Genomic DNA, 22,476 nt, shown 5'->3' on the forward strand with positions numbered 1-22,476 from the left:
CTGGAACAATTTGAGAGAAAAGTTGGAGTATGTAGAAGAGATTATTCCTTATGACAAATTCTGAATGAGAAGCATTACTAAGTTGCCTTGAAGAATAATTTCATCTTGAACCAGTGCATGCAGAAACCAGGAGCATGGATCAGAAGCATAATCTTGATACAATGTAAGCCTGTGTTTTCAAACTTTAGTGAAGACACTGCTTATCAAAACCATTGATGTTGTTAGGATGTTCGGCAGTGTTATAGGGGATTTTTTATTTCCTACTGTCACATAGGAAACCCTGGTGGCATAGTGGTTAAGTGCTATGGCTGCTAACCAAAGGGTTGGCAGTTCGAATCCACCAGGCGCTCCTTGGAAACTCTGTGGGGCAGTTCTACTCTGTCCTATAGGGTCGCTATGAGTCGGAATCGACTCGACGGCACTGGGTTTGGTTTTTTTTTTTTTTTGGTTTACTGTCACATATGTTCCAAAAGAAGTTTGTGTGTTGTCATAAACTTGTACTTGTTGAACTACAAAACTGAGATATATATATTATCATATGCGGATTGGAAACCCTGGTGGTGTAGTGGTAAAGAGTTCAGCTGCTAACCAAAAGGTCAGCAGTTCGAATCCACCAGGTGCTCCTTGGAAACACTTTGGGACCGTTCTACTCCATCCTATAGGGTCACTATGAGTTGGAATCGACTCAGCAGCAATGGGTTATATGCAGTCTCTTCCTTTTAAGAATTTAAAATCCAGGAAAGGGCTTTGTAACTTAAGAGACTAGGTAAATGTTTGCTTTTCTTAAAATAAATAGATGATAGATAGATAGATACATAGATACGTAGAAGGTGTCACAGTGGTTAAGAGAGAAAACTGATTTGATTTCTGGGGGATCAGTGAAGATCTGCTCAATGTTTCTGACTTCTGGTTGGGTTTGGGCAGTGGGCGTCCTCTTGGAGATTAGAGAAGGGCAGGACACAAAGGGAAAGATATTCCTCCAGCAACCTCCAAGCACAGCTGTCTTGGGCTGGTTAGGTCCCTTGACATATGTCACTGCACTTCTCCATCCCACTCTTGCTACACGATTTTCTCCTTCTTTGCTGGCCTAGGGGTGTTAATAGCCCTGTTGTTGTCATTTGTCTTGGTTATCTAGTGCTACAGCAACAGAAATACCACAAGTGGATGGCTTTAACGAAGAAAAATTATTCTCTCACAGTCTAGTAGGTTACAAGTTCAAATTCAGGGTGTCAGCTCCAGGGGAAGGCTTTCCCTCTCTGTCAGCTCTGGAGAAAAATTCTTGTCCTCAATCTTCCCATGGTCAAGGAGCTTCTCAGGCGCAGGGACCCTGGGTCCAAAGGACGCACTCTACTCCTGGTGCTGCTTTTTTGGTGGTATGAGGTCCCCCTGTCTCTCTGCTCACTTCTTTCCCTTATATCTCAAGAGATTGCCTCAAGACACAATCCAAACTTGTAGGTTGAGTTCTGCCTCACTAGTACTACTGCCACCCATCCTCCCTCATCAACATCGTAGAGGCAGGATTTAAAACATACGAAAATCACACAATACTGGGAATCATGGCCCAGCCCAACTGATACACACATTTTCGGGGGGACATAATTCAATTCATGACATTGTTGTTAAGTGCCATTAAGTCAGTTCCCACTCATAATAGCAACCGTATATACAACAGAATGGAATGCTGCCTGGTCCTGCCCCATCCTCACAGTCTTTGTTATGCTTTAGCCCATTGTTGCAGCCACTGTGTCAGTTCATCTCCTTGAGGGTCTTCCTCTTTTTTGCTGACCCTCTACTTTAGCAAACATGATGTCCGTCTCCAGAGACTGATCCCTCCTGATAACATGTCAAAAGTATGTAAGACGCAGTCTCGCCACCCTTGTTTCTAAGGAGCACTTTTTTGTTCTTCTGGAAGTCCATAACATACTGAATATTCTTCGCCAACATCATGATTCAAAGGAGTCAATTCTTCTTCGGTCTTCCTTATTCATTGTCCAGCTTCCACATGCATCTGAAGCAATTGAAAACACCATGGCTTGGGTCAGGCACACATTAGTCCGCAAAGTGATACCTTTGCTTTTTAACACTTTAAAGAATTCTTTAGCAGCAGATTTGCCCAATGTAATATGTCATTTAATTTCTTTACTGATGCTTCCATGGGTGTTGATTGTGGATCCAAGTAAAAGGAAATCCTTGACAACTTCAATATATTCTCTATTCATCATGATGTTGCTAATTGGTCCAGTTGTGAGGATTTTTGTTCTCTTTATGTTGAGGTGCAGTCCATACTGAAGGCTGTCGATTTGATCTTCATTAGTAAGTGCTTCAAGTCCTCTTCACTTTCAGCAAGCAAGGCTGTGTCATCTGCATATCACGGGTTGTTAATGAGTCTTCCTCCAATGCTGATGCCCCATTCTTCATCTTATAGTCCAGCTTCTCGGATTATTTGCTCAGCATACAAATTGAATATGTATGGTGAAAGGATACAATCCTGACACACACCTTTCCTGACTTTAAACCATGCAGTATCCCCTTGTTCTGTTAGAACGACTGCCTCTTGAACTGTGTACAGGTTCCTCATGGGTACAATTAATGGTTCTGAAATTTCCATTCTTCTCAATATTATCCACATTTTGTTACAATACACACAAACACCTTTGCAGAGTCAATAAAACACAGGTAAACATCTTTCTGGTACTCCCTGCTTTCAGCCATGACCCATCTGACATCAACAAAGGTACCCCTGGCTCAGTGTCCTCTTCTGAATCTGGCTTGAATTTCTGGCAGTTCCTTGTCGATGTACTGTTGCATATAATATTATTGTTATTGTTTGATCGTTTCTGCATTCTGTTGGATTACCTTTCTTTTGTGAAGCCCTAGGGTACTGCAATGTCTCTGGAAGTTTCCCTTTAAATATGCCTGTATCTTTGTACTATTTTTAATTAAACTTTCCTTTAATTCTCCTAATTTGGACATGTCATCTGTTGCCTGCTGGGTCTCTGACTAATACAGAGGCTTTATTAAAAGTAGTTAACCTGAGACTAGGAGGAAGAGTGGTGGCTTGCGAGGCAGAGAGTATTTTTTTGTAGAGACATAGGAAGCAGATTGGGAGGGAACAACGTTGCTAGTGTGGAAGGAGCATATACACAGGCTTCAAGACAGGAATTAGATGGGTAACATTTTAAAAATCAAATAAAGGTTAGTGTGGCTGGAGTCTACAGAGCTCGAAGAGTATTATGAGAGAAGCCAGAGAGAATAGACCAGGCTTAGGAGACTAATGGCTTAAGGATTACAGCCAGATGGTTTGTGTCTCAGAGGAAGAGGTACTTTTATGAACAACAACAAAAAAACCCAAACCCATTGCTGTCGAGTTGATTTCAACTCATAGCGACCCTACAGGACAGAGGAAAACTGCCCCACAGAGTTTCCAAGGAGTGCCTGGTGGAATCAAACTGCTGACCTTTTGGTTAGCAGCCGTAGCACTTAACTACTACGCCATAAGTGAATGAATGACAAATTATTTCTTCTCACGATATCGCGAGAAAGCAAGGGAGAAAATGTTCCTACTTCACAACCTGAGAAACAAAGAATCTGAGAGAACTGGTGGACTCATTTTGAGAGGGCTGCAGATAAAGTAGAATCTTTGGGGGAAGCTGTTTCACTTTAAGGTGGGAGGTGGAGAATATTAGAGGAGGTGGCTACTTGTGATGTCGAAGTTCTAGAAGAGTGGGAATGTTGTTGGTTACATAGCACAGGAAGTTCAGAGCAGCGTGAAGATACATGGAGAAGAGACTATAGCTCTCTGGGTGCTCAAGACTTGGATGATGGCCAGGAACAATGGATAGGTGAGGAAGGGTAGAAATGGTACTAACCTAGGCCAGGCCTCCAGAGGTTTGAAGAGTGCCAAGGATAATTATTCAAACTGGTTGAAGTGTTATCTGATCGGGAACTAGGTTTATCACCTTAAGGTAGATTGATTAATAATGTTTTGTTGTATTAACTACTTCAGCCTTTGTTAGAGAGCGGAGTGGAATTATGAATGGCTTGGCAAAATGGGACAGCAGTGATCCAATGACCTTTCAAAATACATTAGCTGTGGAGTCATTCTATTTGTTATTCTCATCCATACCCACAGTGCCTTGGGAATTAAACAGCTATTCTATGGTAGTAGCAATGTGACAAACTAGACCATTAGAGGAGAAATCAAATTATATCTATTTTGTTAGGATACAATTTATTATTGCCACACACTTAATCAGAAAGGAGAATTTGGTGACTGCCTAGATGTTTTGGAGGGAAATTAATGAGAAGTTTGTTTGAGGAAATAGTAGGAGATGCCACTGAGTTTTTCTGTTTGTGTGACTGGGTGGAAGGTAATGCCATCAGTTAAAGCAAGGGAGTCTGACAATCAGATGGACTAGGGATGTGAGGGAGTGTTGTTGTTAGGTGCCGTTAAGTCGGTTCCGACTCATAGCGACCCTATGCACAAGAGAATGAAACACTGCCCAGTCCTGCACCATCCTTACAATCGTTGTTATGCTTGAGCTCATTGTTGCAGACACTGTGTCAATCCACCTCGTTGAGGATCTTCCTCTTTTCCGCTGACCCTGTACTCTGCCAAGCATGATGTCTTTCTCCAGAGACTGATCCCTCCTGACAACATGTTCAAAGTATGTAAGACGCAGTTTCGCCATCCTAGCCTCTCAGGGGCATTCTGGTTGTACTTCTTCCAAGACTGATTTGTTCGTTCTTTTGGCAGTTCATGGTATATTCAATATTCTTTGCCAACACCACAATTCAACTCTTCTTCAGTCTTCCTTATTCATTGCCCAGCTTTCACATGCATATGATGTGATTGAAAATACCATGGCTTGGGTCAGGCGCACCTTAGTCTTCAGGGTGACATCTTTGCTCCTCAACACTTTCAAGAGGTCCTTTGCAGCAGATTTGCCCAATGCAATGTGTCTTTTGATTTCTTGACTGCTGCTTCCATGGCTGTTGATTGTGGATCCAAGTAAAATTAAATCCTTGACAACTTCAGTCTTTTCTCTGTTTATCATGATGTTGCTGATTGGTCCAGTTGTGAGGATTTTTGTTTTCTTTATGTTGAGGTGCAGTCCATACTGAAGGCTGTGGTCTTTGATCTTCATTAGTAGTGCTTCAGGTCCTCTTCACTTTCAGTAAGCAAGGTTGTGAGCTGAAATGGACTGGTATTGGCCATTTTGACTCACTATGTGAGGGGGTAAGAAGGGAAAGTGGCACCTTACTGTCTTGGAGAGTGAATCCACTTGGAACTGATTCCTAATAATCTCTGTACATGCTGTGACTAAAATGTATGTCTCTCACATGCATAGCTGCAAGGTTTGTTTCACCATGGGCAATTTCTGGAGAGGTACAAAGAAATAGAATAGTGGGCATAAGTGGCAAGTTGAGAGGATAAAAATTGCTGCCTCTCATTGGCGATGGTGAGAAAGTTGAGAAAGGGGCACCTTTAAGATATTGATTTTTTTGTTCACTATTAACCTCAAAGAATGTGTTAGCTATTAAATGAGGACCCCTGTGGCTTGGCCCCATCCACCAGAAGACTGAGAACCGGCCTGCATGTCAGAGTGAATGTAAGGATGACCTGATGCTAATCATGCCATGTGGAAGCCTTTGCTTTAAGTTTCCAAAAGCTTGTTGCTCCTGTTAACCCTCCCACCGATGGTATCTACTCAATAGTGGATTTACTTGGAGGAGATGGCTTTTATACACTGAACCCAGAAAATAATTTAGCACTTCGCAGTTTGGATTAACAGTTTCTCCTCAGGAGAAATGAAAAAAGGGAAAGGAAGAACAATGAAAAAATGATTCAATCCTTACAACCACTTTGACCTCCCCAGATCCTGTGTCATTCAGGCACTTCTTTCCTTTGTTCCACTGGGACGTGATCTTTTAGAATTAATTTTACAAACAATAGCAATAAGAGACACAATTCTAACCAAAGAAAGTTGTTTTTTTCTCAAATATTTGACTGTTTGAACTTTGATTTTTGCAGACATGACTGTATGACAGCCTTTGGAGGCAGAATAGTGGGGGCAGTGGCACCCCAGGAAGGAGAGGTGACAGTGGAGTTGGTGAATGACATAGAGCCATGGCAGGACAGTGTCACCATGCTGCCCATGCAGCTCACTGGGCCAACCATCCAGGCAATTGACTCTTATCAGAACTACAAGAATACAGCACCTCTGAAAGCTTCTATTCAGTTCCAAGGACTTGAAAGGCTTATTGAAATCCCCTCAAACTCTTCCCCTACTGATGTATACCATGTTAACTTCCAGTTGTCCAGTGTGAGTAATGACAATCATCAAGGGAGAGTTGACCATACCCAGCAAACTGAATGGGGCCCTACTCCCTCACAGCTCAGTTGCCAGGGCTTGTTTCCCGAGAAAATGACAGTGCGCAGAACAAACACAACACACGGATGTATGGCCCAGGTAGAGGGGGACTCCTCTGACAAACTGAGCACGATTACAAAACCATATGTAAGGAAGAAAGTACCAGTTCAGAAAGCACCTCAAACCATTACAGAGCCAGTGCCTGAGAGGGAAAAAACCACTCCCATTAAGCCTGCACATTCAAGTCGAAAGTCACGGATTGCCAACAGTGTCCACATGCGGCCATACAGGGACAGGGTGATTCACTTGTTGGCACTGAGGGATTATAAGAAACCTGAGCTGCTCGTTCGACTGCAGAAAGATGGTATCCTTAAAAAAGACAAGAACTCACTTGGAAAAATTCTGCAACAGGTAGCCACTCTAAATCCTAGGAATTTTTCTTACACCTTAAAGGATTTTGTTTTCAAAGAGCTCCAGAGAGACTGGCCGGGTTACAGTGAGTTAGATAGGCAGTCATTGGAATTGGTGCTTGCCAGAAAAGCGGAGCTAGCTCAGAATACTACTGCCACCAATTACTCAGAATCTTCTAGAGTTTCTAGTACAGATGGCACTTCTCAGAAACAGCTTTTCAATTCGACTTTTATTGATCCTTTAAGGAAAAAAAAAGTTAGAATATCTCACCTGACAACTAGATTACAGTCAACATCAAATGTTAAGTTGAATAACGCTGGTGGAAAATCTGCTGCAGCTCTCCGACTACCTTCTGCGGCTACAGCCAGCCTTACCTCTCCGCCTCTGCCCTCAACCTCCCTTCCCATTTCAAATTCTCCCCAGCCTGTAAGTTCTAACTATAATTCTTATAGCACCCCCGAAGGGCTCAGGACTCAAGATCCATATTGTGACAGTTTCTGTCGAAATCGTAGTGTATTTGAACACCAGCAGGATAAGCATACTTCTGTGGAAATGTTGGCCTGTATTTCCATTCAAACAAATTATCCAAAACTCATAGAGAAGAACCATTCAACATCTGATGAGAAGTTCAAATATAAATTTATAGAACACCAAGCAAAGAACCAAAAACACGGTATTGAGATGATGGAGACGCAGAAGATAGATCCTGCAAGACGAAATAGAGGCACAAAGTCAGACTCCAGTGAAGGAGTTGAAAAGGTTTGCACTGTCACTGAAGACAGCTGTTCAACATCTGGGCCCTCAGGTTATTTGGCCAACTACTTCACCATAGTCACTTCTGAGCAACGTCAGCACTATGCGCAGGAATTCAGAGCAGAGTATGATGAATATCAGGCCTTGCGAGCCAAGCTGGTGACTGTATCCAGCCCATTTGTTAACCTCGATGCAAAAAGGAAGAACCTTTCTCCAGGCACAAAAGTCTATCAGGATATTAGTGAAAAAATCTCACTAGAATATCAGAAAATAAAGCAGAGTAATCCCAATTTTGACGCAGAAAAAGAAAGGTGCTGGTATCTTTATAACAAGCTGGCTCACATTAAAAGATTAATAAGGGATTTTGACCAAAAGTAGGTAGAGTCATGGCACTAGAACTGTGGCTGGACCAGAAGAAGCAAGCTTGCTGATTGAAAATTCCAAATTACTTGCTCTAAGATTCGAAAGAAATGAAACTTTGTTCATTGAAACTTTCAGTATTTTTAATTTTTGTTTTATTTTATTTTTGTGTTTATCTATTTTTATTTCATGGTCATTTTTACTTTTATGTTTATTTATTTTTTGTTCTTACTTTTTATTTCATTTTTCCTTTGCTTTCCTATACTTTTGAAGCTCTTTTATCTGGTCCCCTTTAGCCTCAAAATTTGTTTTTACATCCTTTTTATCATTAAAAAAAACTTGGGCGTCTGCCATTTGAGACACTGAATCAGAAATGTACACACTTAAAAAATAAAACATGTAATGTGTATTGCTTTCAAATAAACAAGCCTCTTTTTTTACCTTTCTTAAAGCACTCTTTCTTAAAACATACACGTTTAGAGATTTGCACAAAATACCGTGATTCTTCAAATGGTACATGTTTTCACTTTATTAAGGTTATTTGTTGACCTTGATTGAGACTGGCACTTGTTTTTATCTTGGGGAAACACAAGTTATGTGGGCTAGCTATCTATTGATAGATATATATAGATACATACACACATACATGCACAGAAAAAACAAAAAAACCAAACCCATCGCCATCAATTTGACTCCAACTCATAGCAATCCTGTAGGACAAAGTAGAACTGCTCCATAGTTTCCAAGACTGTAATCTTACAGAGGCAGACTGCCACATATTTCTCCTGGGGAACAGCTGGTGAGTTCGAACCACTGACCTTTTGGTTAGCAGCCAAACACTTAACCACTGTGCCACCAGGCTCCTTTTATAAATGCACACAGATAAACATATATGTATGTATATGGTTATGGATTGAATTGTGTCCCCCCAAAATGTCTTTAAACTTGGCTAGGCCATGGTTCCCAGTAATGTGTGATTGTCCAGCATTTTGTCATCTGATGTGATTTTCTTATGGGTTGTAAACCCTACCTCTGTGATGTTAATGAGGCAGGATTAGAGACAGTTATGCTAATGAGGCAGGACTCAATCTACAAGATTAGTTTGTATCTTAAGTCAATCTCGTTTGAGATATAAAAAAGAGAAGCGAGCGGAGAGTCCGGGGTACCTCATACCACTAAGAAAGCAGTGCCGGGAGTAGAGCGCGTCCTTTGGGCCCAAGGTTCCTGCACAGAGAAGCTCCTAGACCAGGAGAAGAATATTGACAAGGACCTTCCCCCAGAACCAACAGAGAGAGAAAGCCTTCCTGTGGAGCTGGCACCCTGAATTTGGACTTCTAGCCTACTAGACTGTGAAAGAATAAATTTCTCTGTTAAAGCCATCCACTTATGGTATTTCTGTTATAGCAGCCCTAGATAACTAATTATATATATATATATATATATATATATATATATATATATATATATATATATATATACATATATATCTTAGCAGAGTTCCTGATGCATAGTCAGCACTCACTGAATGGTAGTTTCCATATTGCCACCATTATTATTGTATTAGTTATCTATTGCTGTGTAACATTACCATAAACCTAGCAGCTCAAAGCAACACATATTTTTTATCTCATAGTTTCTGTGGGTCAGGAATCCAGGCAAGGCTTAGTTGGGCCTTCTGCTTCAGGGTCTTTCATGAGGCTGCATTGAGGCCTTTGCATGAGGTCAGGGATGGGGTTTCATCTGAGGCTTAGCTGAGGAAGGATACACTTCTGAATGCACTCACATGGTTTTTGGAAAGATTCTATTTCTTTTGGGCTGTTGGGTTGGAGCCTCAGGTCCTTGCTAGCTGTTAACTTGAGGCCTCCCTCAGCTCTTTGCCATGGGGCAAAGCTCACAACATGGCAGCCATCTTCAGTAAAGTCGGCAAGGGAAAAACTTATCTGTTAACAAGACAGGAGATATAGCCTTACATAAGATAATCATGAGATCTCTGAAGTCAATCTAAATTTGTGGAGGGAAGCTTCCACTAGGATATACAGATAAAAGAATAAGACCAGGTCTTGTTCTAGTTCATGACCAAAACCTAAGTAAAGCATGCCAGCCAGGCATTTTCTTACAAAGTCACGTAGCCTCTTAGAAGTAGTGTGATAAGGTTGACAGTCTAGTTGAATGTTGACTCAGGAGACCAGCTTTCTATTATCCTTTGCTGGGTTTTCTCAAGTGAGACATTTAACAGGGATATGTTGATCTGACAGCATAGTGTTGACCATATTTGACAGAAGAGCTAGTATAGATGCATTATCTGTATGGGGTGGCATGAAGGCTATATCACGATTAGTAGTGGTAGTTGAAGCTATAAGATGAGAGAATGTAATTGCTGAGGAAGACAATGTAGAGAAAGCACTCAATGATTTGCCCTGTCCTGAGGAATGCAATACATTTACGGTATAAGAGGAGAGAGAGAAGCTAGAGGAAGAATGGCCAGAGAAGGAGAATGGAAACTATAAAGGCATGGTGCTCTAGAAGCCTGGAGAGGAGGTGACTCAGTTTCAAATGATGCAGAGATATCAAGGAGCAGTATTACTCAAGTACAAGGGCCCACAGAGCAGCATGAACATACAGAACCATGGGATCTCGTACAACGATATTAGGGAATCCTAATCCTCAAAAACCAAAACCATTTCAGAGTAAACAAATAATTTCTTTTATCAGGATCATCACAAAGCTGGTTCCTATGAGGCTGAGGTTAAAGATGTCCCAAATGTCCAATTTTTCCAAGCTGCTGTCCCACTCCATCATCTCTGATATCAACTACTCCATCTCCCCTCAGTACTCTTCCTCCCACCTTTGGGTTCCCTAATTGATTGCAGCATCTCACAGAACTCATGAATGGTACAATGGAAATGGCTCATGTGGCTGTGGAGGCTGGCAAGTCCCAAATTTGTGGGTCAGGCACAGGCTTCTCCAGACCCATGTGGCTGCAGGGGCTGACAAACCAAACAGGCAGTTCAGACCCCAGGCTGCTGGCTCACAAGGCTGCGGAAGGTGGCAAATCAGGTCACACAATAGGCCACTGGCCCAGGTGACCTGTGAATCCCAGAATGAGCGGGTCAGACAGCAGGCCTCTGGCTCGAGTCCCAAGAATTGGAGGTCAATTGACCACAAACTGAAAGAGGAATCGGAATCCAGATGCAGAGAGAGAGAGAGAGAGCGCCTCACCAGGACACATGTGTCTTACATGCAGGCGACACCCCAGGGAAGGGCGTAACTTTAGTAAGGGTGGGATTTCAGTCACGGCCTCCTGCAAGGCTGTGACCCAAGACACACCTTACACCAATCCTGTCTCATCAGCATGTACAAGTCAGAATCCACAACACATAAAATGGAGGACCACCACATAATATTGGGAATCATGGCCTAGCCAAGTTGACACATAACCTCAGCTATCACAGGTTCCATATACCTTATTTGCATAGTCAGTCATTGTGTGTGAGTCACAAAGATCATGGCTAGAAGGGCCATATTAAGTCATTACACTGCGTAGAGACTTTCAACATATTTACTAAATAAACGGATACTGCATTGCTGAATTCCACATGAAATTTTCAGTAATTTAATTGATCATAAATGATTATTCTTGAGTAGATTAGATATTTATGTAGTAGTAATCTGGAATGCTTTGTGACATTACCTTCATCTGAAGAGTATAAACACATGGAATATTTAACTGTTCTTTTTTCCTGATGTGTTTCTGAGAGTAGATGATCTTGATGGCCAAGCTAAAATTTATTTGATATCCTGAATAGGTATACTGTCTTTATTTTCCATTATGATAATCAATTTAAGTGAATGATGAATCTGCTCTGCTGTTTATCAGTTTCATCAAACTTTCCACTCATTTATTTGACAAAATAATTGTTCATAAATTTTGTCACTATCATCTCCACTACTTTCACTCTCATGAATATGCATGACTTTTGTTGTTGCTGGTGTTGTACTCTTGGGATAGAGTGATATTTCAGAAGTCCTGATGTCTGAGTGTGAAATGCAAAAACATTGCGAACTATGTAATTAATAGAAAATAATTTTGTGATATTAACAGGATAAAAAAAAAAAAAGCTGCCGTCAAGTTGACTAACTCAGGGCAACCCTATGTGTATCAGAGTAAAACTGTGCTCCATAAGGTCTTCAGTGCATGGATTCTAGAAGTAGATCTTCAGTCCTTTTTTCTTAGGTGATGCTAGGTGGACTCAAACCACCAACCTTTTGTTTAGTAGCCCAGCGTGTTAACCGTCAACTCACGGACTCCACTAGCAGGATAAACACCTATTGTTACTCTGTGGGTTGCTAGTCACATATTTGCTATTTTCATTTTCATCCCTTGCCCCTTAAAAAAAAAAAGGTATTTATAACATTGGTCCAAAATATTGCTTGTCTGCTTTGCAAGCCTTTGAAGCATTTGAGTAATATACACTCTCCTTTTAGTCTAAGGCAACTGTTTGTGTGCAAAATATTATAATTTAGAAGTTAGTCAATTATTTCTTAATTTCACCTGGAGCAATCTTTGATAATAAACTCCATGACTTTTGGATTCTATCTTTTTTCTTGGGCAAACATTAGTCTTTTCCAACTGTCTCAGTCATCTAGTGCTGCTATAACAGAAATACCACAAGTGGATGGCCTTAACAAAGAGGAATTTATTCTCTCACAGTCTAGGAAGCTAAAAGTCCAAATTCAGGATGTCAGCTCCAGCGGAAGGGTTTCTCTTTGTCAACTCTGAAGGAAGATCCGTGTCATCAATCTTTCCTTGGCCTAGGAGCTTCTTCTAGTGGGAAACTCAGGTCCACAGGACATGCTCTGCTCCCAGCACTGCTTTTTTGGTGGTATGAGGTCCCAGCTCTCTGCTTGCTTCCCTTTCCTTTTACCTCTTTTAAAAGGTGGTGCAGGCTGCACCCCAGGGAAACTCCCTTTACATTGAATCAGGGATGTGACCTGAGTGAGGGTGTTACAGTTCCACCCGAATTTTCTTTAACATGAAATTATAATCACAAAATGGAGGATGACCACACAATGTTGGGAATTATGGCCTAACCAAGTTGACACATATTTTGGGGGGACACAATTCAATCCATGACACCAGGTATTGCTGTCATGTCAAGTAAAAGCTGTATGTTATTCCAACAAGCTGTCCCTTCAATGGCCTATCTTCCTCAAGCAAATGAGCTAGCAAATTGAACAGTGGAATTTGATGTAATGCTGTTAATCAGAGGAGACTGTGTATTGATTGCCTCCTAGTCACCTTGTTTGTACTGTCAAGACACCCTCCTGGGATCCACAGCCTTGTCTGCTGTTTGTCTAAGTAGGTGCTTAATTGATACAAAATAGGCTCTTCTCACTCATTAAAGGTGTTGAACCAGAAAAACTTGTTTCTGCCTTTGGTTCTCACAACGCCTCAAATTAAACTCCACATAAGTAAATAGAAACCCATTGCCATTGAGTCCGATTCATAGAGACCCTATAGGACAAGGGCAGAACTGCCCCATATGGTTTCCAAGGAGCACCTGCTGGATTCGAACTCCTGACCTTTCAGTTAGCAGCCATAGCTCTTAACCACTACACCACCAGGGTTTCCAGAAGAGTTACAGTTGTGGTCTTACATACCCAGTGGTGCTTTTTGTCACATAATGGGTGGCTTTCGAGTTGAAAGCAAATATCTGGCACAGCTCATGAGACAATTTGAGAGCACAGTCTTGACTTCTTTTCATCACTCTGCCTTTTGGTGGGAGAAGCCCTGATTGCACGCTGGTTAAGTGTTCAGCTGCTAACTGAAAGGTCAGCAGTTCCAACCCATCAACCACTCCGTGGGAGAAAGATGTGGCAGACAGTCTGCTTCCGTAAAGATTACAGCCTTGGAAACCCTATGGGGGCAGTTCTACTCTGTCCTATAGGGTCGCTACGAGTTGGAATGGAACAGGCAGTGGGGATGGGCACTCTTTGATGTGGATAATCAGCTCCAATATAGAAATGCTAATTGGTAACTTATGCTTCCTGTGAAGCCTGCAGAGAAAGCTGGTTACTTGGATACGCACTGACTTCTGACTAAAACCTTTTCATCTGTTCTTCACACAGAAACATAAATAAACAGTGCAAAGAGATCTTGAACAGTTAAGCATTGTAAATTGTGTCTTCACTGGGCTTCTGATGCTATAGTGGGGGAGCCAGTATATTTGGATTTATACCTCCAGAAGTGCTCTTAAAGTGACAATAATTTATAGGATTCTGTATATATGGTTAATTCCGTAAGAAGAGATTAATCAAGTCAGTACTAGATGAATAAAATACACTACACAATGCTATCATTTTCCTTAATGATATGGGATGTGAAACTTTTGATACTGATCTGTAAAACTCAAGAGGTAGATCTATGCCATCAATTATTTAATGGTACTGTGGCATGGAATTTTTAGAGAAACACGAGTTAGCAACATAGCAAAAAAAAAAAAAAAATCAAAAGGACTGTTTGATGAACTCAAGTGCCCGAGGTCTCTGCAGGCAACCCAAAAATGAGAAGAAAAACTTTACCCAGTCTATACAGATAAAAGAGTAAAAGCAGATTTTGTTCCAGTTTGTGACCAAAACTTAAGCAAGTATTTCCAGCCAGGCATTTCTTACAATGTCACATCGCCTCTTGGAAGCAGTGTGATGAGGTTGACAGTCCAGTTGACAGGGAGGGGCTCTGGAGACCAGCATTGTATTCCTTTGCCAGATTTTCTCAAGCAAGCGATTTAATCTGTCTCTGCATCAGATTCTAGTGAAATGGGGTTGAAAAGAAATGAGGTTTCTAAATAATTTTGAACTGTGTTGAATGCCTTGGTACACTTCCATCAGGAGTGGATTAGCCAATAAGCAAGGTAAGCACAGGCTTATTTGTGCTTACTTAGTAATCTATCATGAACAATTTCACGTGGGTTTCATCACGCCACACATAAGTGAAACCCACATGAAATTGTTCACGATAGATTAGTAAGTAAGCACAAGTTAACCCGTGCTTACCTTGTTTATTGGATAAGGCACCCTAAATTATTCACAAGCGTCATTCATTCTATCACTGAGCTTATTGGTGGAGAGAGTCTTTGAGACATGATTAAAATCTTTTACAGGTGAGGAAATCGAAAGCCAGAAAAATGAAGTGATTTGCTTAACTCAGGGTTTCTCAATCTTGGCTCTGCTAACATATTGAGTTCGATAACTCCTTCTTGTCGTGGCGAATGGGGTAGGGAAGGGTAGGGTGCCTGGCATACTGTATGCTGTTTAGCAGCATCCCCAGCTTCTACCCACTAGATGCTGGTAGAACCCACCCCCTCCCTAGTAGTCATAACAAGCAAAAATGTCCCCAGACATTGCCAAATGTATCATGGGGCGTTCCCAAAATAGCCCGTGGTTGAGAACTACTGGTTTAAGTCACACTGCAAGACAGTGACAGAGTTAGACATGGAGTCCAGGCCTCCTGACATTCACTCTGGTGTTATCCTTACTTAACCACACTGCCTTGCACAAGAGATGTGATACTTTGGGTGAGGGTAGATAGATATCAGGTTAGGAATCCCTGGGTGGTATAAATGATTAACACACTTGGCTGTTAACAGAAAGGTTGGAAGTTCAAGTCCACCCAGAGGTACCTTGGAAGAAAGGCCTGGCAATCTATTTCTGAAAAATCAGCCATTGAAGACTCTATGGAGCACAGTTCTACTCTGGCACACATGGGGTGGCCATGAGTCAGAATAGACTCGATGAAAACTGTTTTTTAGATATCCATTTAACACTCATAGATTGCCACGAGCAAACCTTCTCTGGAGTTTGGTTCATTATATCATTGTGTTGTATTGTCCCACACTAGCGTAATGAAAATGTGTAAAAAGGGCCAAGTCAACAAACGTGAGCGATTTGTTGAAAAGAGCCCTGGCAATTTACAATTACTCAAGTCCAGTGGTGTGTGTTTCATTAATGATGAATATATTCATCAGGGTATGTCTGACAAAATTAGGCATTATAGCAAACACTTATTTCAGTATGCTGAAGTCAAATTCAATAGACGCCTCATAAATACTCTTGAGTACTTAACTTCATCTATATTAATAGTTCAACAGCTTCGTAAAATGCACACAAATATTCTGATTATTTAAAAACAAGTTTGAGAGGACCTGTGAATTTAGGTGACCCGACTACAAAAGTTTATAGGGCAACTGTATGCTAAGACATGAGCTATCATAATTTAAAAGGACTGAATGATGTGGTAAATTAATATTTATTAAAATGGTTTAGCCCAAGGGACAGAAGGGGCCACATAAACCAGAGACTACATCAGCCTGAGACCAGAAGAACTAGATGGTGCCCAGCTACAACCGCTGACTGCCACGACAGGGAACACAACAGAGCAGGAGAACATTGGGATGCAGACCTCAAATTCTCATAAAAAGACCAGACTTAATGGTCTGACTGAGACTAGAAGGACCCAGAGGTCATGGTCCCTGGACCTTCTGTTAGCCCAAGACTGGAACGATTCCCAAAAGCCAACTCTTCAGACGGGGATTGGACTGGACTATGGGATAGAAAATGGCACTGGTGAAGAATGAGTTTCTTGGCTCAAGTAGACACATGAAACTATGCAGGCAGCTTCTGTCTGGAGGTGAGATGAGAAGGTAGAGGGCTGAACGGACACGGGAAATACAGGGTGGAGAGAAGTGTGCTGTCTGATTAGGGAGAGAGCAGCTAGGAGTACAAAGCAAGGTGTATCTAAGTTTTTGTATGAGAGACCGACTTGATTTGTAAACTTTCACTTAAAGCACAGTAAAAAAAAATTATTAAAATGGAAAGAGTTTCATTATATATTAACTGGAAAAGGAGGTACTAATATAGTACTTATAATGTAATATATTATTGTAGAATGCCTGGGAGCTAAAATAAGGTAGTAAGGATATCATTAGGTGATAAGGATAATGGTTTTTCTTTATTTTTTTTCCTTTTACTTATCTGTTTTCTAACTTAACTACAATGTATTGATTTTATATTATAACAAGATTCATTTAGTTTTAAGGAAAGAAAAAGAGCTTAGCTTAAGTACAACTCTTCATGAAACCTAAACTTTTTATATCAGTATGAAGAAAAATGCAGCACACAAGGCTACATAGCTATATTAGCCCTTGGTTTGGTATACCATTCAGGAAATCTGTGTTCATGATTGGTCCCCTTCCCTCTTTCCATACTCCCTTCCTCCCTCCCTCCCTCCCTTCCTTCCTTCTTTCCTTATTTCCTCCCTCCCTCCCTGCTTCCCTTCCTTTCTTCCTTCCTTCCCTCCCTCCATCCCTACCTCTTTCCTTTCTTCTTTACAATCAGGAATTGTGGAGACGGAATATCTTGCTTATACAAAAAGAAAGGAAAAACAAAGACATTCTAATGCATCAATAATATGGTTTATCCCAAGGTAATGGTTGGAAACCGTGGTGGTGTAGTGGTTAAGAGCTGTGGCTGCAGCAGCTACAGCAGTTCGAATCTACCAGGCGCTCCTTGGAAACCCTCTGGGGCAGTTCAACTCTGTCCTGTAGGGTTGCTATGAGTTGGACTTGGCTCAACGGCAACAGTTTCTTAAGGTAATGATTGGAACACTCACAGGCTATCTATTAGCCAAATGATTCCCTTTCATTTTTTGAAATCTATTCCCAGGAAGGTGATAAAACATAATATCCATTTCATCTTTAAGAGATATACAGGAATGTGTTGCTTAACGTCCAACATATGTTCTGTGAAATAGGACGTTATGTGATTTGGACACGCGCGTACCATATTATATACAGGAAAGAGGTGTGCAGGACATTCACTGGGCTGCTGCTGGCCCTGTGTGGTCACCACCTGGCCTCTGAGAGATGTGCCTGGTCCCTGGTACTGCACACACTCGAGTTCCAGGCAGCCACCTCCAGGAACGCTGCTGGCTCCCTTCCCTTCCTTCCTCCGGGCCTGCCTTCCCCACATCCCCATTGGGCTTTAAAATCTTTCATGCCGCCTACCCCTCCTTCACCTCCTTCTCTGCCTCCACCTCTGCCTCCTCCTCCAGCCACCTTTCCTGGTGCTCCTCCTCCCAGCACCTTTGCAGTACGGACAGCTTGGTGGCTGCCCCTGAAGGAGGAGCTGTGGTATCCGGCCGGGCATAACACACAGATTGCCCTGGCTGAATGTGGCTGCAGCCTCATGGGCATCACCCCTCAGCGGCTCCTGGGATGTCTGTGTAGTCCCTGCCTGAGGTGAGTGTGATGGGACAGGCAGCCATGGATGGGCGCCAGAACCCCTTCCCTGCCACCCCTGGGCCAGGGCTGACCTGGGACCCGGAGAGGTAGTGAGAGACAGGTAGGATCTACAGTACTTAGCAAAGTATGTCCACTACATCCTATTCTCCAATGGGGATTTCTGAACTCTATTATAGCCAGAGTTTTCAGCCAACATGCAGTTGAATGTTGCCTGAAAATGGATGTTATGTGGCATGTACCTGTATAGGACTTGAAATTGAAATTTATTCAACAAACATTTACTGAGAACTAATTTGTACTTCATCTCACATACTTTGGACATGTTATCAGGAGGAATCAGTCCCTAGAGAAGGACATCATGCTTGGTAAAGTAGAGGGTCAGCAAAAAAGAGGAAGACCCTCAGCGAGATGGATTGCCACAGTGGCTGCAACAAGGGGCTCAAACACAGCAACTACTGTAAGGATGGTGCAGGAAGAGGCAGTGTTTCATTCTGTTGTACACAGGGTCACTATGAGTTGGAACCAACTTGACAGCACCTAACAACAACAACATACTTTGTACTGGAGTCCCTGGGTGGTGCAAATGGTTAAGCAATTGGATGCTAACTGAAAGGCTGGAGGTTCAAGTCCACCCAGAGGTTCCTCGGAAGGAAGTCCCAGTGATCTACTTCTGAAAAACCAGCCACTGAAGACCCTATGGAGCACAGTTCTACTCTGACATACATGGGGTTGTCAGGGGCACGATCAACTCCACAGCAACTGGCTGCTTACTTTGTAGTGTGCACTAATCTAGCACAGGCATATGATAGGGAACAAAGAAAACTTACCTTTCCACGCAATGTGTATCATAATGGAAGATAGGTAGGTAAATAACTGCATAAATACTTAGCATGTCACATATTAATAAGTTTTATGCAGAGAAATGAAGTGAGGTCGGGGAGGACCAGGAGTGCCAGGCATGGGATGGGATTCCAGTTTTTAAGTACTGTAGTCAGGGAAGACCTCACCAAACAGATGACGTTTAAACAAGACTTAACAGAGGTGAGGAGTGAGTCATGCAGATATCTGGAGCAATAGCATTCTCAGGCATAAGCCAAAAACCAAACCAAACCCATTGCTGTTGAGCCGATTCTGACTCATAGAGACCGTGTAGGACAGACTAGAACTGCCCCACAGGGTTTCCAAGGCTGTAAATCTTTATGGAAGCAAACTGCCACATCTTCCTCCTACGGAGCAGCTGGTGGGTTTGAACTGCTGATCTTTCCGTTAGCAGTTGAGTGCTTTAACCACGGCACCACTAGGGCTCCCTAGGAACTTCTTTAAACCCACACCCTAACCCATTTCCATGGAGTGGATTCCAACTCACAATGACCCTATAGGGCATAGTAGAACTGCCCCATAGGGTTTCCAAGGCTGTAATCTTTCTGGAAGCAGACTACCATATCTTTCTCCCACAGAACGTCTGGTGGGTTTCAGTCACTGACCTTTTGGTTAGCAGCTGACCACTTAACCACTGTACCACCAGGGCTTCTCTTCCCAAGCATGTTAGTTATTGTTTTTGTTAGGTGCTGTCGAGTTGGTTCCAACTTATAGCGACCTCATGTACAACACTGCCTGGTCCTGTGCCACCCTCACAATTGTTGTTATCCTTGACCCCATTGTTGCAGCCACCGTGTCGGTCCATCTCATTGAGGGTCTTCCTCTTTTTCGCTGACCCTCTACTCTACCAAGCATGATGTCCTTCTCCAGGGATTAGTCCCTCCTGATAACATGTCCAAAGTACGTGAGATGAAGTCTCCCCATCCTTACTTCCAAAGAGCACTCTGGCTGTACTTCTTCTAAGACAGACTTGTTTGTTTTTCTGGTAGTCCATGGTATAGTCAATATTCTTCACCAACACCATAATTCAAAGGCGTTAATTCTTGAGTCGTTCTTACTCATTGCAGACTTGTTTGTTTTTCTGGTAGTCCATGGTATAGTCAATATTCTTCACCAACACCATAATTCAAAGGCGTCAATTCTTGAGTTGTTCTTATTCATTGTCCAGCTTTCACATGCATATGAGGCAATTGAAAATACCATGGCTGCAGTTAGGTGCACCTTAGTGACATCTTTGCTTTTTAATACTTTAGAGACATGTTTTGCAGAAGGTTTGCCCAATGTGGTTCATCGTTTGATTTCTTGACTGCTGCTTCCATGGGTGTTGATTGTGGATCCAATCATAAATAGGGAAGGGAAAATGCAACAGGCACAAAAGAGAAAAAGGTTTGTGAAATACTTGAGGAGCATCAAGGACACTAGTGTTTCTGAAGCAAAGTGAGTTAGTAGAGTAATAGAAGAAGTAACAGGTCTAGATCATGTACAACCTTATGGGCAATCGTAAGGGCTTGGGTTCTTCTCTGAACGAGATGGGTTCTTCTCTGAGTGAGAAGGGGGAACACCTGGAGGATTTTACATGGAGGAACATTTGATCTACTTAGTTTTAGAAGGATTACTCTGGCTGCTGGGTTTAGAATATACTATAATGGACAGGGGAAACCCTGATAGCATAATGGTTAAGAGCTATGGCTGCTAACCAAAAAGATTGGCAGTTCGAATCCACCAGGCGCTCCTTGGAAACCATATGGGGCAGTTCTACTCTGTCCTGTAGGGTCGCTATGAGTCGGAATCGACTCGACGGCAATGGGTTTGGTTTGGTTTTTGGTATAAAGGACAAGGGCAGGAGGAGTAACACCAGGTAGGATACTATTAGAATAATCCAGTCAAGAAATAATAGCACCTTGGACAGGGTAGACTTGGTGGAAGTGGGGAAAAGGATTAAATTATGGATATTTTGAAAGTAGATGCAATAGGATTTTCTAATGGATTGTATGTGGAGTATGAGAGAGTTACTGATGGCTTTGAGTTTTGGCTTCTTGTTTCTCCTTCTGATATTTTAATAATTGAAGAGCTACTTGCCAAGAAGAGTTGGAATTTCTGGGGGAAGGTGTAGACATTTTCTTGGAAGGTCAGTCAAGTATATTCATCTTTATTATTTTCCTTGCCATGGTTGTTTGTATTTATTTATAATATTATTAGTATGAATAGATATTATAATAACCAAGGATAACAAATGTTCACCAACCTGCACATATTTTCTATTAAACCTTTTTCTGAAACTATTGCCTGGTATCTTTCCCGTGACAGATCTACTGGTTCCACAGCTATTCAAATTCTTACTAAATTACTTACCACATCATTAAAGATTCCACCTCTCTCCTGGACAAAATTGATCCATTTAAGAAGGAAATGATTTGCTCCCAGATTAACACAACATTAACATTTCAATGTATTGACTAAAAATGTCAGCCTTTCACATTTTAAATGAATAGACTTGCAGTCAAAATGATGAGGTGGCTAAGCAAATTGTGATCAGTCTCTGGTTATTTCCCAGAACTCATCACAAATGGCATTTTTAGAAATAGATTTAAAAAAAAATATTTCCTTGCTGTTAATTTGGCTTTGCTCAAGTTCTCTACTTCATTTGAGTTGGCATTAATCAGTGTCTTCATGTCCTAGAGCTGCCATAACAAAATACCACAAAGTGGGTGGCTTTAAAGAACAGAAATGTGCTTTCTCACAGTTCTGTGAAAAGTCCAAATTCAGGCAGTCTGCAGGGCTATGCTCTCTTTCTGTCTAAGGGAAGATCCTTCCTTGTCTCTTTCAGCTTCTGGTAGCCTCAGGCGCTCCTTGGCATTTCTTGGCTTTTAGACTGTTCCTCACATGCTGTCTTCCCCGTGTGTGACCCTGTCTCCATGTTCGTTTTCCACTTTTATAAGACACCACTCAGAAAGGATTAGAATCCACCCTAATCCAGTATGTCTTTGGTAATTTAACTGATAACACCTGCAAACAAAAAACTTGTTTCCCTAAACAAGGTCACATTCACAGGTACAGGGGTTAGAACTTCAAAAAATCTTTTTATGGGACAGGATTCAATCAGTAACAATCAATTATAAGGCATTCTTTTTTTTAACATCCTCCTACAAATTATCAATATTTAAAAGACACGAGACAACAGAGATAGTGTTTTTGTTTCTTACGATGCTTTAAAAAACCAAAAACCCCCTTGCCATCGAGTCAATTCCGACTCAGTAGTAACTGCCCCATAGGGTTTCCAAGGAGCAGCTGGTGGATTTGAACTGCCAACCTTTTGGTTAGCAGCTGAGCTCTTAACCACTATGCCACCAGGGCTCCAAGATGATTTCAAACAATGATCATTAACAAATCTAAAAAAAATC

The 22,476-nt window shown here is 41.8% G+C and overlaps 1 protein-coding gene across 1 annotated transcript; it reads left to right on the forward strand.

Moving 5' to 3' along the window:
* The first annotated feature begins 6,044 nt into the window (after window positions 1-6,044).
* LOC100667535 (RNA polymerase II elongation factor ELL2-like) lies at window positions 6,045-18,197 on the forward strand. Its single transcript, XM_064278488.1, has 2 exons — window positions 6,045-7,912; window positions 17,750-18,197. The coding sequence occupies exons 1-2, from the start codon at window positions 6,045-6,047 to the stop codon at window positions 18,195-18,197; spliced, it is 2,316 nt and encodes a 771-aa protein (XP_064134558.1).
* Window positions 18,198-22,476: the final 4,279 nt, after the last annotated feature.

The sequence above is a fragment of the Loxodonta africana genome, chromosome X (genome assembly GCF_030014295.1).
Source record: "Loxodonta africana isolate mLoxAfr1 chromosome X, mLoxAfr1.hap2, whole genome shotgun sequence".
Classification (NCBI taxonomy): domain Eukaryota; kingdom Metazoa; phylum Chordata; class Mammalia; order Proboscidea; family Elephantidae; genus Loxodonta; species Loxodonta africana.